The 19,351-nt window shown below is 37.0% G+C and overlaps 1 protein-coding gene and 2 pseudogenes across 1 annotated transcript; all 3 read right to left on the bottom strand.

Moving 5' to 3' along the window:
* Positions 1-4,107: 4,107 nt before the first annotated feature.
* On the bottom strand, positions 4,108-8,874 carry LOC120178682 (annotated as a pseudogene).
* A 790-nt stretch (positions 8,875-9,664) lies between these two features.
* On the bottom strand, positions 9,665-15,068 carry LOC120178693 (annotated as a pseudogene).
* Positions 15,069-16,911: 1,843 nt separating this feature from the next.
* Positions 16,912-19,253, bottom strand: LOC120178692 (30S ribosomal protein S10, chloroplastic-like). Its single transcript, XM_039184484.1, has 3 exons — positions 18,987-19,253; positions 18,498-18,551; positions 16,912-17,410 (listed from the first exon to the last, which is right to left on the bottom strand). The coding sequence occupies exons 1-3, from the start codon at positions 19,185-19,187 to the stop codon at positions 17,099-17,101; spliced, it is 567 nt and encodes a 188-aa protein (XP_039040415.1). The 5' UTR covers positions 19,188-19,253; the 3' UTR covers positions 16,912-17,098.
* Between the last annotated feature and the right edge of the window lie 98 nt (positions 19,254-19,351).

Here is a 19,351-nt window from a genome sequence, read left to right on the forward strand (position 1 = left end):
TGATGAACTAAAAATTTTGAAAAATTATTAAGACATTAAAATGTTCATCATAATTTCTTTTTAACATACATGAGATTAAAAATAATACATAATTACTTAAAATCAAAACTCATGCATGCTTAAAATTAAATTAGCAACCAAATAACCAAAATTAAAAGTATTAAGCTTAGAGGTTACCCATTCATTTTTCATGTGTGGCTAGAGCATCTTGAATATCATCACTCTCATCATCATTGCTCCCACACACCTACAAGAGACATTTAAGTAGATTTTGGTATCCAAATTGCTTTGGATCCTTGGACGTTAGTTTCAATGCCCCTTGATCCTTTCGGAACCCATACTTGCCTAATTTTAAAACGTTTTCCTTTCTTCAAAGGACAAGTATGTTCCAAATGACCATGATAATGACAATGTGAGCATATTGTCATTATTGAACTAAATGAATTATTTAAAATGATTTCTTTTTCTTTTGTTAAGCATTCAAGCTTAACTTTTAAATCAATTTTTTTTTTCAAAACTATCAATTTTTATTTTTGAAAGCTCTAAATCCTTTTTCAAAATTTCATTTTGGCTTTCAAAATCTATTTTTGTTTTTAAAAGAAAATCGCTTTCAATTTTAAATTTTGAAATCATTTTCTTATATTTGGAGTTCATGGTCTCAAACTCCAAATATAACCTATTAAAAGCATCTTGTAACTCATCAAATGTATATGAATTAAGTTCATTTGAGTTAGAAGATACCTCGAGCTCTTCATAAGCCATTAGAGATACCACCTTTGTTGGTTCTTCTTTCTTGTTTCCATGGATTTGCTCGAGCTTATTCCAAAGCTCCTTGGCACTTGAACATGAAGAAACCCCTTCATAGATTTCATGATCAAATGCACAAAACATGTGCATGGCCTTGGCATTAAGTTGAGCTTTCTTCAGTTCTTTGTCACTCCGCTTCTTCTCCTTCTTCTTTGGAGAAGAGTAGCCATTCTCGATTATCTCCCATACATCAAGATCATTGGATTGGATGAATACCTTCATTAATTTCTTCCAATGATGATAGTTGTCTCCATTGAAGTATGGAGGCTTGTCTGTTGGTAGGGAGTCTTCCATGTGGAACGAGCCGGAGGTGGAAGCCATCTTCTCGGTTGTGTCGGGAATTGGTGGAGCTTCTTCTAGGATCGTCTCAAGGTGGTTAAACCTTCTTAACGAGTTAGGCTCTGATGCCAATTGTTGGAATTTCCGAAAGCTCGAATCGACAACCGAAACGGTTTGCAAAGAGGGGTCGGAATGGTTTTGTGTTTAGGGAGTAAGGATATTGAAAGATAGAAAATTGCACAGCGATTTAGAGTGGTTCGACTTTATCAACCAAAGTCTACATCCACTACCTTAGCTCATCACCAAGGATTTTCCAACAAATTCACTAATTTGTTCTTTCTTTTGAGGACAAAGAGATAACCTTACAACTCCCTAGTTTTTCCGGGCTAAACTAGAACCTTTCCCTAGCTTTTACACGGGCTAAGCTAGAACATTTCCCCTTTACAAAAGGAAATAAGTGTAAACAAGAAAACCTCTCTAAGGTAGGTGTTTACAAGATTGAGCTCACAAGAACAAAATATTTACAAGAGAAAGATGAAATAAGATTGAAAAATTATTCTCTTGTGTTTGATTGCTTGGATAGTTGTTCTCTTGCTTCTTCAAGTGTCCTCAGCTTGTATTTATAGCTTGGAATGAGTTTGAAGTCGTATATAGCCGTTGGGGATGTTTTGGAGCCGTTTGGGGATGATTTTTATACTCTAAAAGGTTGCCCAGAATAGAGGGAATCGGTACCCCTTCATAGGGAATCGATACCCCTTCATAATATTCAAATATTATGACCGTTGGGCTGTTGAACAGGGGGGAATCGGTACCCCCTGGGGGGGAATCGGTACCCCCTGGACATTCTATTTTTCTCGGAGGCAAAAACCTGCATGGGGGTATCTGTACCCCCTGGGGGGGGTATCTGTACCCGGGGTATCTGTACCCCCTGGGGGGGAATCTATACTCCCTGGGCAATTTTGAAACCCCTTAAAATATTTTTGGCTCAAATCCGAATTTTAATTGATTTTGAATTATTTTTGAAACCTTTTAAAAACTTTGAATAAATTCAATTAAGTCCAAAAACATTTTGTAAATTCAATTCAAGTCCAAAAACCATTTTGCCTTAAATTGTTATATCGAAACATAGTTCAACACATATACTTTGGGCTATAAATCATATAATTATGTTTAATCATTATTCACAATGTTTCTTATTCACATAGTTTCTTTCTCATAGAGTTTGTTCACATTCATTGATTCAAAGTTCACATTTCCATAATCGTATGATAATAAAACATAACTTGTATAATATAACTTGAATAAAATATTGAAATATAACATAAAGAAATTGTAACGTTTTCGATCAAAAACACTGAGGTTGGCTTAACGCAAGCCTTCCTCAAATCTGTTGAAAAACCGAGAAGTTGCACTCACCTTTGCCTCACTGAAGTCTAATCCAAATCGTTAACACGTTTTGATTTGATACTTAATATATCGAGCTGACCGAAATTTGATTACGTTCAATCACGACACAAAACAATCGAAAATCAATATCGTTCTTCAACTCAATTGTATTGAATCAGAATAACTTGGGATGCAAGAAACTCTTCATTTCCATCTCATATTTAGAAGTATCGGTACTACCTAAACAGTACTGATACTCCCCTTCAAGGGTATTGATACCTCCTCATGGTACCGATATTGATATATCATTCGATGTTTCAAGGGTATTGATACCTCCTCAAGGTACCGATACCAAACTGGCATTCGATGATTTAAGGGTATCGATACCATCCTTCAGGTATCGATACTACCCTTACAATATCAATACCACTCTTAACAGGTATCGATACAACCCTTAAAAAATACTCATATTTAACCCAGGAAGATCGGTACTGTTCATAAGGGTACCGATACTTGAAGCCCAGAATGTCCATTTTCACTTCGAAAATCAACCCAGAAACTTCCCAAATCTCCTATATTCATCACCCTCAAGCTTTAAAACTCACCTTTATACTTATACACCAATTAGTATTCATTTACCACTCTTAATTATCTAAATTCTCGTTTGAACACTTGAATCTTAAAATCATACCAAGATTTCAAACATGTTATTAACCAATTCTAACACTTCTAACTCTTAATTTAGAACATTGACAATTCAAAAAATCTCATTAAAACTCTAAAAACCAAACCATATAAAAAATTCATCTTAAGACCCATTTTACAAATCCTTTCTTAATTTACTCATCTTGTTGTTTAAATCCTATATAAGCTCTCCTTTAGATACTACCCAAATTTTCATTAACAACCCAAAAATTAAAGGAAACTCATAAATTTCAGAATATTACCTTTAGAAATGGAGCTCATGTAGAAGAAGAAAGAGCAAGGAAGGAGTTTTCAGATACTCCCAAAACCCACGTGCCAAACACTTAATAAAGGAGATACTTATCCTTTAATATGCAAAGACCATATTGCCCTCTCCAATATAACAAATTTTTCATCAAGCCCTATAAAGAAATTTCACCATAAATCTTTGAATTATCAAATTATTCTAATTCAAACCACTGAGTTAGAAAGTTCTTACAGTTTGGTCACTAACACGAAGATTGGGAGGTTACACTCTTATCAATTTCTTTGAAGATCCACTGCAGCATGAGATTATATCTCAAGTAGCTGACCATCCTTCATTTCGGAGCTTGCTGAACAGACTCGGTAGAATTCGTTCTGCTTCCGATGATCGGACAGTTGGTTCAATGAGACACGACTACCGGTTGAGCCCGAATCTAGTCTCGTCTCCATGGAAACATTGTTCCATCTTGGGAATCAAGTAATTAGTAAACAGACATATACCATAGAAAACTCGAACAGAAATCGAGTTAAATACAATAACTTTCGAATGTTACGTTTAACCTGAATTTCATCAAGTAAATAGGTCTTTATCCCCAGGCACCATTGACCCTTCATTCTGTGAAAATTTGTACAATGTTGATCTATTTGTTCTTTTGTTTCAATTCTCCCATTTTTACAGTCTTTACCTCTTCTTAAGAAGCTGTAAAAAAATAAGAAAGGGGAAATGACAAATGAGAGGAAAAAACAACTCGTGTAATACAATTATTGTCCATTAGGGCTCTCATTATCCTCTTTATGGTCAGCAATTACATACTGATCCGAGGGGTCGTCGTCTTGCTTTTCTTCAAATGAACCTTCATCGTGAATACCATTATTCGTGTCTTCATTACTGCCCCATTTCTTCATGATTTTCGGAACCATCGGAGTTACTGCCGTGGCATCTAATAGCGCTTCCTCGTTGTTTATCTGCTCAAATCGAACGGCACTAACTTTCCGGGCATTTCCTGCCAATATCTGCAGCCCAAGACAAGATGCTCACAATTAAGTTGCAAAATGGGCAGTCTAATTCTTTCATAATCCGAGTGTCATCAGTGTAAACTGCTTTCATTCTATATGTATTCAACTACACTCCAAATGCTACATTATTCAGTATAAATGCATATCTCGAAAAGGGTCGAACTGTACCTCGAGTTTATATATCTGATGCCTTTCCTTCAGGTCTTGGCGATCAGATGAAACTTCGGAACTCTCATCATCGTCTTCTTCGTTATCCCTTTCAAGCATTACTTTGACACTCTCACCTGTCCTCGGTATATAACCGAATGCCTCACATACAAAACCAGACACAGTCTCATATTGATGTTCCTAAACAACGAAAAAATACGTTGAAAATACAGGTATAAATCGACAAAACAGACACTTCACATATCTGGATCCAGACCCTTGTTTTATATCAATAATTATGAGTAATACAAGTGATATACCTCTGGCATTTTGATGTTTAGATCTTCGGAAAGTTGATCTATAGAAGTATTAGCATCAACATCAAAGATACCCTCCGCTCGCATTGCGATATAGCCGGTTTTCTTCTGGATCTCCTCCTGTTATAGCAGGAAACAAACATATAAGAACCAAGCAAAATATTAATCATTGTGCAGAAAATTTGAAGCGTAACAATAGTCTTGATTTCGGATACCTTGAGCAAGTTTCACTAACATCCCCTAGTAGTGGAATAACGAAAAGTAGCAATTGGAATAAATTGAAAAAATTAGGAGTATAAAGTTTATAGAAGAGGAGCTAATTTATTAATAAAGTTCTCGAAGATGTAGCAAGCCTTACTTTTGAATCATTTTCGTCGAAAATTTCACCGACAATCTCCTCGACAACATCTTCCAAGGTGACTATCTGTTCATCATAAAAATCAAAATTAATAATTAAAAAAAGAGAGACAAAAGAGAAATGCACTACTAATCGATCTCGTATTAATTTCGTATAGCAAACCAGTTAAGTTATGCCATACAAATAAAATAATGCCACACAACATGAAAACTACATTTTTAGCAGAAACTACTGACAGATAAGAAACATTCGAGAGTAGAAATGTAAATACAAAATCATTCAAAATTAAGAAAACGCCTTACCCCACTGTTCCACCATATTCATTAAGAACAACGGCCATGTGAACCTTCCTGATTCGAAACTCTCTAAGGAGATTCCAGACTGACATTGAATCTGCAAAACAAATTGAGAATACTATGAGTAATAACTTCTCGGAATATAATCTATAGGCACGCGTTGACACCCAAAATATGATGACAATAAACCAAAGTGCTATCTAACATTAGCCAAATGAGTACTGAGATAGAAAGGTAATTCAACAGCATAAACTCAAAGCTTGAAACCAACAGAATTACCAGGCACAAAGTATGCAGGTTTGTGAGCCATATCTCCCACAGTAGTACTTTCTAGCAGTTCACCCTTCAAAATCAAACAGATTATAATTCTGCACCATGGCATTGTTGCATGCATCAACAAGCAAGGTCTTATCAATTAAAAGAACAAAAAAAAAATAACTTTGACCAGAAATTGTCTCACCTTTGGAACATAATCTAGTAAATCCATAGCATATGCAATACCTACTATATTGTCAATCCGCTGCTCGAAAGCAGGCACCCTGCAAAAATGAGTTCAACAGATCTCTTAGCGTGTTCTTAAGGAAAAAAGCCAAAAGCTTAATTACTAACTACTACGTTTACCTACCTTGAATATTGATGAGTCAACCACAAATTGTGGAACTCAACAAGAGTCGAGCTAGCATCGATTGCAACTACATCAACAACAGGTATCATCACCTCTCTAACATGGGTATCTTTTATCTCTAATACATTTTCAATCATATCCTGCAAGGGGATTCCAAAAGTAAGAGCACCAAAACCATAAACGAAGAGAGAGGAACCAATGAATGATTCGTTTAGATTTATGCAAATAGTCAAGTATAAACAGGGATCATAGAGAACAATAACTGCAGCATGCCTGTAGATAGGCATTCTACTGGATAGCTAAGCTGGAGCTATTCATTTTGCATTCATTGAAGACCCACTGGTCAAATGCTACAGAAGATAAGATAACAGGAAAACACCCATTGCAAATAAAATGTTGTGCTAATCAAATGCTCAATCAAAATTATTCATATGTAGTTATGTACTTATAATAAACATGATATATAATTGTTACCTGCTGCTCCTCCTCTATTGCTCCACTCAACTCTGCTCATCGTAACATTAACTTCAATTCATCTTCAGTAACGTATGGTTCACTAAAATAAAGCCACAAGGCATAAGGCGTTTAGAAGAGCGTTTAGAAGGCATAAAACACAATGATGACATATGCTGAAAATTTGACAGACCATTGCAAACAAAACTGATAATGCATGGCTACTTGGAAGATTCAGATAGGTTAAAACCAGGAAACCATTTTCTTCACCTCTTTCCTTTTAGACCAAGAATTTTGAGCATTCCCATTGATAGATATGTCACAACTCTTCCGACTGGATATAGTATTACCGAGAGCCATGCCACTGGCCTGACCTAGAAATATTTTAACCACAGTTCAGTCGGCCAATTTTGAATATCCAAATGAATGTTTTCTTGAGGGGATGGGAACTTACCACAAATCTGGCAACTTCTGTGGGATTGTGAACAGCTATACTCTTTGGAGTGATCTCAGTGAGAAGCAATATGGCAACCTAGCACCATACGATAAAAGGTAACCGATATTTATAGCATGAGTAGATATATTATATATCCATGCACTGACCGGCAACAACTCCTCTTGATGACTTCTAATAAAATCAAAATATATGAAAGACAAGAAGATGCAAGCATACCACACATGCAACCTCAAATTGATACATACGGTCATTACTCCAGTTGCCGCACTAACACCAGCTTCCCCAAATATTGCTGTTGCAGCATCTGTAACTAAAGCAGTTGCTCCAATATTGACCACCCTGAGTTGAGAAATTACATCCAAAAGAAGAAATACATTCAAGCTAGAGCTGGAAAAAGAAAATAGAACTGGAACCGGTCAAGGTCATGGCAAGAAAAGAAGAGTACGTGGTGCCGATAAGAATGGTTGTGAGGAAGTGCGTTACATCACTCGAAAGCATTTTAAAAACACCATCTTCAGACTCTTTCTCAGCCAGCTCGCGTACCTGACACAAATCAACATCAAATTATCAATGAAAGGCAAAATTCCTAAGGGTTTGATCATGTATTCAATGAAGGAAACCTGCAGCAGAGATTTTAATCATCTGTAACTATAAATCAAAGTGCAATTTATACTTCAAAAGGTTTGTCTCATCAACAAAATTCTTAAGGGTTGGATCACTAACTGATGTTGACTTATGTTTTAATAGTTGAAATGATAAAACTTTATGTTGTCGTTGACTGGCTTATTCTTAAGTTGATTCTCTATCATTTTCTCCATTTGTTTTCCTTCTTTTACACATCTTTTTTTCTCCCTTTTCACTCTAATGTGCTTATATGTCTTCCTCTTGTGCTCAACATAAATAATCGGGCTCCTCTTATAAGTAACTATTATCGAGCTAATATCTAGAAGAGATTGATATCATTCAAATTCAATCATGACCAATATAACATAGGACAAACACCATTTATGTTGGACTGAGTATGTGTTCAATTCCGCTATGCTCATTTTCTCAAAGGTATTATTTCTAAATTTTTCATTTATTTGGAAGATGATACCAGCCAGTATAACATAGGGCAAACACCATTTACAAACTAACCAAATCATCTACATTCTTTCCAACATGCAACAATCCGAATCAAATGAATTCTGATTTCCATAATTGAACAACCACAAATATGCATTTATGAATATAAACACTATGAAACCCTAGTTCAAAGACACCAAGTACCTTCCAAGGCCACAATGTAGTTATAGCAGTCTCAGCCATTGAGAAGAAGGCAGACAAACTCAAGAGAGTAGTCAATACCAGACCTTGTTCCTTAAACACTTTAAGAATCATAGATGCTTTAGGCCAAGCATTCCTCAACAACAATATGCACTGCCCAATCACTCCATAGCCAGCATTAACCACTCCCTCCACAGCAAAAACTCTTTTGCACTCAGACACCAATACACCACAAACCAATGCCACCAAAATACCCCTTTTCACCAAATTCAAATTCTGTTCAGTTCCTTTTCTTCCCTAAGCAATCCCTTGTGTCCAAAAGCACCATTTTTGGGCACTCCAAAAGCTTTGAAAACTCAGGGATTTGAGCAGGTGGAGATAACAGGAGTTGGGTAGTGATTGGTTTTGGAAAAAAAATTTGATGAGTTCTTCAAGTTTCGATTTAGAAGCATGAAAGACGAGGACTTTGTTGAATAAATGAAAGTGGGTCGGCTAAAAATTGAGGATTCAAGGGCCATTTATATCAATAAGAAGAATTCAATTTGAAAAAGTCGAAATTTAATTTCGATTTAATTTAATTTAAAAAGTCTGGCACGAACCAAGTGACATTTGTGGTAAATTAATTGTTATTATTCTTTAATGATTCGAGTTCTAACATCATAGATACTTAAAGATATGAGCGTTAAATGTAAAATGAAAAATTATTAAATTTTAATAATTTCAATATGTTCGGTTTAGATTGATATAAATTCTGATTACTCAATTTAAAATCTCCCTTTAATAATTAAATTTTAAATTGATTATTCATAAAAAAATATTGATCCTTTACATTTTAAAGTTATAATAATAAAATGAGCTCCAATATTTATTTAAATAGATTTTTATTTTTTTAAATATTTTAATTGTTTTAATTTTTATTAAAATAATCTAATTTACTAACGAGTGATATATTACCGTTGCAATATTTTTACATATATTTAACTAATGATACAACATATGTTACATCATCAACCTATATGACATGTATAAATTATGTAATTATTATGATAACGTAATATATAATAGATCGTCACTTCAAATAATATATGTGTTATATTATCATTTTAAATGATGTGATGTATATTATGTCATCATTTTAAATGACATGACATATAATATTTTATCACTTCTTATAACGTAAGATATAATATGTTATTATTTTGATCACGTGGTATACGACACTTGGTACCCAATGATGTGTTGGCTGTAGGGTTGAAAAGTGGTATTTATTTGTGGAATGCTTACAGCAGTAAGTTCAACTGATAACGATCATCAGAGCCAAGAAACTGGCACAAAACAATGAGCAGCATCCGCTGTCACAAATTAACATTCTGATTTGCAACACTTAGTTTTCATCATCATCATCTAATTCAGTCCGACTTCTCGAACCCTGAATTCGATCTCACGGTGTACTCCGCTACGAGCTGCGCAAACGATGAAGACTTGTTTTCGAGCAAACTCCACGTGGTACCATATTCTTCGATAAGTCCTGCAAACAGTTTAAAAGGTTTTGAATGAAATGAGCTCTGGATAATCTATCTTACAAGCAGCAACTATCACTACTAACCATGACTTAGAAGAAGAACCATATCACTGTCGAGAACCGAAGTTATTCAGCAAGCAATTGTTATGACCGTACAGTCGGAAAAGTGCTCCCTTAACGTTGTCTGAATTAGATTATCGGTGGCTGTATCGACCGATGCTGTTGCTTCTTCGAGCAATAGGATCTTGCTTTTCTTCAAAAGTACACGTCCGAGACAAACTAGCTGCCGTTGGCCCATGCTCCAATTCTCTCCATTCTCACTAACTACAAAAGTATCATCATATTAAGCAATTTATATGATGCAAAAGGAATGAGTATTAACTTGTATTACAAGTTATACGATAGAATATCGAACCTGAAGAATCGAGCAGACCTTCCTTCAATCGAACTCCACCCCCAAGTTGGCACTTATCCAATGCCTTTGAAAATTAAACACACATTGGTAGATGCTAGACTTCAAATACCAATCATAAAGAAAATGATACAGATTTACTAATGAACCCTCCCAAATCTGTTCATCTGTGTACTCTTCAAGAGGGTCCAAATTGCTTCGTATAGTCTCTTCGAACATGGTAGGCTCCTGAGGGATGATGCTGAGTCGTGACCGCAAATCATGCAGTCCGATCGATGAGATGTTGACACTGTCAATTACAATCTGCCCTGCAGTAGGTTCAACGATTCGGAAAAGTGTTTGTATGAGAGTTGATTTACCACTGCCTGTTCTCCCCACAATGCCGGTTTTCAACCCTCCAGGAAATGTGCTCGTGAGACCTCACAAGACGAGTGGCATGTGTGGGGCATATCGTACCAACATCGAGATCAATATTGTTTATTTCAAAGGCAATATTGTCAATAAATTGGAATCAGTCATAAACACGGCAAGCTGCCTTACCTGCAGATCACGAATTTGAACTTCTCCATGATATGGCCAATGACGGTCCGGGCGATTAGTTTCGATCACAAGGGCAGGCTCACTAGGGATACTACTCTACTGACAGATATAATTTTGTTCTCCATATTGCAGATATTCCAAACCACCCAAGCTTGCAATATGTTCAGATTGAGTCCATACGTCACGGGCCTACGGCTAACCCAGCAATCGCTAAACAAAAGAAAATGCATCAAGTCAGTCTCCTGGAACATTAGTTGTTAAAGATGCCAATCTGAATCTGCATTTAATTACCGGGATCGATAACTCCCTCTGGTAAAGAGATTAAAAAGAATAACGAGAAGGAAAAAGTAATACAATACAATAAGTCCAGATGGAAGCACAGCCATTTCATTGCACCAGCAACGTGAAATTTTGGACGAGAATACGAGTCGGTCAGTTCCATGTTTGTGACTTGAAATCTTTTTTCTTGATCAAAGCTCCTTATAGTTGTTGCTCCTAAAATTGTTCAGCAAAATGCTGTAATAATGGAGCTTTGGATACTCCAACCAGCCGCGAAAGTTCTCGAGCAGAAGATATGTAATATTGCTGCGAGATTACGAGAATTCATGTGTTTGCTAATAAGGCAATATTGGAGTTCATGATTTCATGCATTCCATAACCACAATTCAGCAACTTGGCTGATACCAAATGCATGTAGCAATCACTGGAATAAAAATGATGAATATCTGCCAAGCGACTTGAGACATGACTGCAATGATTCCAAGTAGCTGAATAACCGAAAAAGCAAATGCCCCGACTTGATAAGGGATGTTCATATCGACTGCACTTTGATCCTTGGAAGCCTATACGAAGCAGGAAAACCGGTTATAGATCTTCAAAAACAAGGAGAAAATGCCATTGAACATAAATGGAATCTTTGGTATGCATACAGGAAACCATCAGATATTTACTCTGTTGAGGATTCTTCCACTTGGTGTGGAATCGAAGAACGACATAGGAGCACGGAAAATGCAAGAATGCATATTCTTAAAAAGAAGAGTGGCTGTTTTATATCCGGCTGTTTTATATCCGGCTGTATTAAGAAGCATGGCTCTGGCAAAGATGGAAAAGGCACTTGCAATAGCCAAGGCGAAATAGACCATTATAAGTGTAAAGCTCCCAACAGGAGGCTTTACGTCTGCCGACACAGGTGATCCCCAAGCCATCCAATAGTTGCTACCAATTTGAAAAATCTGAAACAGAATCTGTACCAGCAATATTAAAGGCACAAGAGCTCCTCCATATGCTGTTGTGATGTATTTCCAGTAAACCGAAAACCCGACTTTTCCTTTCTCTCACTCTTCTTCTTGAACAAGCTGTCCTTTAGTCCCAGCATTGTCTACTTTGCCGCTCTCGTTGCCTTGGTTTTCCGCTTTCTGCAGCTACCCATTAGTACTTTCTGCAGCACCTTCACTCGTAGTTCGTTCGGAAATAGATCTTGCTTCAAAATTATCAAGGGCTGACAAAGCTTTATTATGTGCACCTACAAGTTCCATAAAATCAGTCCCCGAACTGAGAATATCATTGTACTTTCCAGCCTGTACAATCCTCCCATCTTTCATCACCTAACAAATATACAAGATAGGTTAAGTCCAGTTTTTAAGCCGTTTCTCGAATCCGATGCAAATGATGGAAGTCATTGAAAATAAATGTACATAGCTCACCAAAATCAGATCAGCAGCAGGTAAAAACTCGACTTGATGAGTGACATAAATCACTGTTTTCGAACACAACATGTTCAGTAAAACCTCCTGTCATTCAAAAGATCAAACAAGACTCTCAGGCAAAGCACTAACCAAAGTAGAAGAACTCTTAACATACATGCCATGTAATCAGAGGAAGAAGTTACCTTAAACAAATGAGAACCAGTGTGAGCATCCACAACACTGAAAGGATCATCAAACAGATAGATATCAGCGTCCTGGTATAGAGCACGCACAATCTGTACTCTTAGCTTTTGTCCACCACTCAAGTTGATTCCCCTCTCGCCTATAACCGTCTGATCACCGAAAGAGAGGATTTCAAGATCCTTCTTGAGGTTCCAAGCTTCGAGCACCTTGTCATACATGTCTCTGTCCATTTCCTTACCAAAAATTATTTTGTCTACAATCTTGCCACTTTGTATCCAAGGCGATTGAGCAACATAGGCTGTTGTACCACAAAACTTAAGAGTTCCTGATATCTTGGTTAATTCCCCCAAAACCCAGGAAAGCAAACTCGACTTGCCGGAGCCAACCGTACCACAAACAGCAACACTCATACCATGGAAAACTTTCAAATTTATATCTTTTAGTGTTGCAGTGGGGGATGATAAGTCCCAAGAGAAGTTCCCTTCGGCAATCTCAACTGCTATATCAGAACTTACTCTTGGACACTTCTCAATGGCATCAGGCTGCAAGTCATCAAGGCGTAGGAAGGAAGCAATTCGATCAAGGGACACCTTTGTCTGAGCTTTCATTGAAATTGTGTCAGGGCATTTGTATAAACGAAACGTTTTAACCAGCCTTCCTTGACATTCCTGAGACCAAAAATCTTGGAGAGAAACTTCATTTCCCACCCCTGAAGTTTGAGGATTCTCATATTCCTCAAAATTTCAGAAGTCGCCTTCATCCTTGTATCTTTTGATTCCATTAACTTATCCTGAAAGTTCTCCAGCTTTCTCCCCAAAAGAATATTTGCCAACATGACAAGCACGGTAGGGATGAAAGCAGCTATGGATGCTAGTCCGAGGGTCTTATACAAGATCACCAAGGCCAAAGCAACTTGCAAAGTTACCATCCATGGATCATGCATGTACCAGCTAAAGTCGCCCACCCTTTCGGCATCAACAGTCATGAAATCGATAATCTCCCCGCTCGTGTGGCTCTGCTTCGACTGGCACGAAAGCGTTTATCCCTTGTTATATATCATTGCCACCAATACTGCATTCATCCTTATTCCAACCTGCTGCAACTTAAAGAACCAGCGCCTCTGAGACACACACTACTATCTTAGCAACAAAGAAAGCAGCAACTAGAAGATACCCCTCGGTTTTAAACTCCCTTTTCCCGTTCAGATACTGAACGAAGGTGTCGATGAGATACGGACCGACATATGAAGCCACCGTGCCGTCCAAAGAATATATTTCCAAGCTGAAAAGAAGAGTGCCTTCACCAGCTTAAGCGTGGTAACACCATTTCCCTCACTATCAGCTGATTCAAGCCTTTTCCTAAAATTCGGAAAAGCCCCAACAACACTATCATCGACGTCTAGACGAGGAACATTCTCAAGGTCTAATGGCTTCTTTTGCCAGCAGCAATGTGAGGCCCCATCCATGAAAATGAAAGAATGCTGAAAAGACCAGCATTTGAATATGGGGTCACAGTGTCACCCCCTTTTCTATTGCTAAACTCTACACGATTACTAAAACCAGAATCTCCATTAAGAAGGGGCTCCTCTAGGAGGGTACCTTCACCCTCATTTCTTCCTAAAAACCCACCAGTACATAGAAACAAACCAGTCAGCAGAAAAAACATCAGATACTAAATCCTGGTTTGGGAAAGAAACATGTTTTTGGAAGAGAACAATGTCTATAACCAGAAAATAACATGAAATTGAAAGGTAAAAACCCCACCAAATTCTCAACAACAATGGGAGCCTCTTTCGTTCACCAGAATTGGAGAACTGACAGTGTAAATAAACATATGTTGCACCCCAAGCAAGTGTTTTTGCCGCATAATAAAAAAGAATAACCATTTTTTTCTCAGACCAACCATTTCTATACTAATAGAAATAACGTAACAAACAAGAGACGACATTAAAATCTGAAACAACTAAACAAGCAGCTAATGTTTGCTTATACCATGAGGCATGCCTTTGCCTTAATGTCTCCTTCGAGCCTTCCCCTCCACCATTCTTAACTCTGCTCACACCATGAAACTACCAATAAAAGCAACAAAACTGAGTGTGACGAAGCAAACTGGGTTTAGTCAGAAAATCAAAACTTGCAGCTGGACTCATTAGTAAGAATGAAGCAAAAAGTTTCATTTTTTTTAAACTGAAGAAAATTGGGTTTGAAACTTGAAAGCTTCTGGTTTTGTGTTTATATATAAATGAGGTTAAAAGAGAAAGACAAAAGGAAAACTACTTGAGGAAAGAGATATGCGTGTGGTGAGCAAGCTTGGAGGCGGAGAGAACTAGAGAGGAAAGCACTGAAACGCAATGGAAAGGTTAGTGGAAAGGTTTGATCTTTCACTTTGAACATAACACAAACACATGATATGCCAATTATCGAAGCCTTTTTACTTTATTTCCTGGTTTCCACTGGAGATTGAAGTAGCAATCCATTAGTCGAAATTATTATTATACAATAATTATAACAGCACTTATTATTATCATAATCATGATAAATGTTACTTAATCACAATTAAAATCTTTAATTACCAAATACCAAAAATGGTAAATTAGTAATCAGCAGGACCAGAAAAGGGAAAGGAAAATATGGGGAAATCTTTCCAGCATTATAGTCACTTGGTTTTGGCTGACCTAAAAGAAAAGGCCAAGAAGCATCGTCGTCAGCGCACACCATGCAGAAACATGGGATTCAGTGGTCAGAAACTGACCAGGGCGTAGCTGGGTGTGCAAAATGCGCGACAGCACATGGTCTCAAAAAATAAGGGTTTTGAAATCGAATATATTTATCAATTGTTGTCATTAAAAATAGAAAAATAGGTATAGAGCAGTGGTTAGATCATTAAGCCCATGACTTTGTTAATCCTAAGTTTGAATCTCGTTAATAAGCAAAATTATTTTTGAAAAAATAATGCAAGTGAGTTTGCTCATTGTAATACAACTGTAATTTTTTTATTATTTCAGAAAAATAAATTCGAGATCTAAGGAGCTCTTTACAATAATTTTCATAGAACCTCCAACAACCTAACCAGTGAACTTGTCTTCCAAGGAGTAATCATATGAATAATGAAAAGGGTTTTCTTGAACGTTGTATTCATTGCTAATAATCTACGTAAAATGACATAATTTGTTCTTTTTTAACGTGTGGGGCTTGAAAAAAAATTACTAGTCTTTCATGGCATTATATCATGTAAAAGGTGAAGGTACATGCACATTCCTTTGCTTGGTCTAAGCTTAAAAGAACACCAACAATAGTTCTCACTGTAGAAGGAAAAAAAACATTTTGAGCTGAATCAATTAACTTACTTTAATATTACATCGGATCAAAAATCATCGAAATCAAACAATTTTTTTATTGTTCTCCTAATTTTTAAGATTTTATCTTGAATAATCTGGATTCCGTTGTTAAACACAAACATAAAAAAAAAATCAATCAATCAACTACTAAGAACTCTTCTAAAAGAAAACACCCACTACTATAATTCACTTTTTCTCTCACGTTCCTTAAAAAATTAACATTAAAGCCTTCTTTTTTAATACAAATGAGTCAAATTTAAGAATAACATGTGTGTATATATATAAGATTGTAAATCAACTTTCTTTGAAGTTGTCACTTTCCAGGCTACCAAACAAGACTGGGTGGTAATTCCTAACTTTGAGATCTGAAAGCTCCTGTTAGAAAGTGGGTGTTTAATCTTTTCCACAAGTGTCCACTCAAAAAAATAATTACAGAACCAGTATTGCAGCTCACCAAATCGAAAAGCATCTTTGCTTTGGGAACAAGGAAGGAAGATAATATTAGTAGTTTAAGTTATGCATTTCCAGTTTCTGGCATCCATTATTTCACCAAGAAATTTCTTGGAAATGCTACAAATGCAATATATATATACATATATATCAGTATATAGTTTCTCAATAAGATTTACGGGAAACCCTTCATTCATAGCTATGGACTAAATCAAATTTGCCACCTCTTCTTCCATGACCGATCAAAATGATTGGTCGGACGGACTCGATCCGGTGTCAAAAGCTCCATGCTGCAAAATTTCCGTATCTGTTTCCACTAGTTCCCATATGGTGTAAAGTCGTTATCTATTAGGGTTCGGCAGTGTATCGAGTAATAATCCTCGATTTATTTTCAGTAACAAAGCAAAGTAGAAGGCTTCAGCTTTTGCAATCAGCAAATTCAATACTTTGGAACATTTGCATTTCTTGAAGTTCTTCAAGTTGCAGAAGAAATAACAAGGAAACAGATGAAGCAAATCTTGACATAAGTTTTTTAAGTGACATCTTTAGCAACTTGTACAAAAATTTACCTGAACCTACAATGTTGCCTTCTTCAGAGCTTGACTTCCACATCGACCCCGGCAGGAAGGTCAAGTTGCATCAATGAATCAATCGTTTGCGCTGTTGGGTATAGAATATCGATAAGGCGCTGATGTGTCCGAATCTCGAAGTGGAACCTTGCATCTTTGTGAACGTGTGGGGATTTAAGGACACAATAGATCCTCTTCTTGGTTGGTAATGACACAGGTCCCATCATCTTGGCATTGGTCGTTCGAGCGGCATCCAGAATCTGCTTGCATGAGTCCTCGATCAAGGGGACCCAGTATGACCGGAGTTTAATCCTAATCTTCTGCTTAGGTGCCGCCTGCAAAAAGAATTTCGAGTAAGATTCTCCAATTTATCCGCCAGAAAGCAAGATCAAAATATAGTCAATCAAGACAGAAATCTAGAACACATCATTGAACCCAGCATGAGACAAGGACAATAGAGGACACCGGGAGAGATTTTAATGTCTTGGAACGAAACATTCTAGGACGACCGGCATGACGGCACCAACTAACAGGGATTTGGTCTTCTTTGCAATGTTTGGTAAAGCTCAGGTGCAATGTCCCGCTCAAGCAGGGAGAATCGGTATTTTAACCTTGGCATCCACCTCATTCCCTATCCGATCATACTAAATCGATCAAGTCTACCATCAATCCTCCAAGGTGAAGGTATGCTTTTCTAGTGTGGTTTAACTTCATCATTGGAGTTCTAGTGATTTCCAATCACTCGGAATCCCCCTCGACTTAAAAAATAAACATGGCTAATAGCAAGACCCGTGTCAACTACAGTAAATTGTTCTTCGAGAACATGCAGTTCAGGTGCTTGACGGTCCACATGACATAATTCTCTACTAGCAGCTAGAACAGGCAAGCACTGACCCCATGATTCATCCTTCCTGGTATTTTCACCATTTATGCAAAGAGAGGTCAGCAATAAAATCAACACCATTACTTATTCTTCCTCGTACCATTCGACAATGAAAACATCTAGGCCAAGATTATCTCACATACAATCAATAGCATACTTGATTATCACCATATGTGCAAAGATAAGACAGCAGCATTCCATGAGCACTGACAAAAACTGGGAAAATCGCCAATAATGATTCGACATATATAAACTTTTTACAGAACTTACCTATCATCCAATTCTTAAAGAGACAAAGTAAGCTAAAAAACTGGAACAAGGTGGAAAAGAACCTTAAAAACTTTTTCGTAAAACCTTCTAGTAGCATCAATAGAATAATATTAGAAGATAGCTGATGTACTAACTACTAATATTATCATCAAAGCAGAAATCTCATACTACATCTAAATATATTTTTCAGTGAGGTTAACTCCGGAATTCGTTCAAGCTGCATCACAGTCTCACAGTTTTAAACAAGTCTCACCATCCCGAATACATACCTTGTCCGCTTCTAAGGTGACGGAGGAAGAAGCGGGCAGCTCGGAGCCTCCAACCTGCAAGCAAGACAAAGCAGTAAGTTCAAATCGTAATAACGGGAATTGAATGTACAATTAAGCTTTCTGGGGTTCGGGGTTTCAAATTGAGTACAACAGTAATGAGGTAAGCCCGTATGAACAAAACAGAAATGGTAAAAGTTTCACTTTTTCTCTAACGTTTCTTGGCAAACAAATAAACTTGTAGAAATCCAGCCCCATCAAACCCAAATTCAACTAAGCTCGCCTTTTGGTGTTCAGGGCTTCAAATCAAACTGTACAAATAGGCTCCCAAGGTTCATCTTTGTTTTCCCCCACAATCTCAGCAAACAAACAAAGAATTACTCCCAAATACAGTTCTAAAAACCCAACCCCATCAATTCCAAAGAACTAAATCCATAACATTAAATTCCCAAGTTCTCAAAATTATATAAAAAAAGAAACTTTTTTTCGAACCTCGGGTGTCTCTACCAAATCATCAGGGGCGGCAAAAACCTTAGTGGACTGTGAAAGCTTGAGGGAACAATTGGGGAGCTTCAAGGGGTTGAAAGAGAGTGGTGAAGGCCGAGATAGAAAGCTAAGCCTTGGTTTGGGTGAAGAAGAATTTGGGATTGTTAAAGAAGGGAACAGAGATGAAGAGATAGATGATACCGCCATTGCAATTTTCAGTATTGGATTGGAGAAAATGAAAAGGAGAAAGAAAGATGAAGGTAAGAGAAGCCGAGTGTAGGTCAGTCACTGGCTCACCATTGTTATCCGAAATGTTCATTTTCACCATAATGCCAAGATTAGCCCCAAAGTTTACTAAAATATTCATTTTG

This window comes from Hibiscus syriacus, unplaced genomic scaffold (genome assembly GCF_006381635.1).
Source record: "Hibiscus syriacus cultivar Baekdansim isolate YM2019G1 unplaced genomic scaffold, ASM638163v2 tig00112368_pilon, whole genome shotgun sequence".
Taxonomy (NCBI): domain Eukaryota; kingdom Viridiplantae; phylum Streptophyta; class Magnoliopsida; order Malvales; family Malvaceae; genus Hibiscus; species Hibiscus syriacus.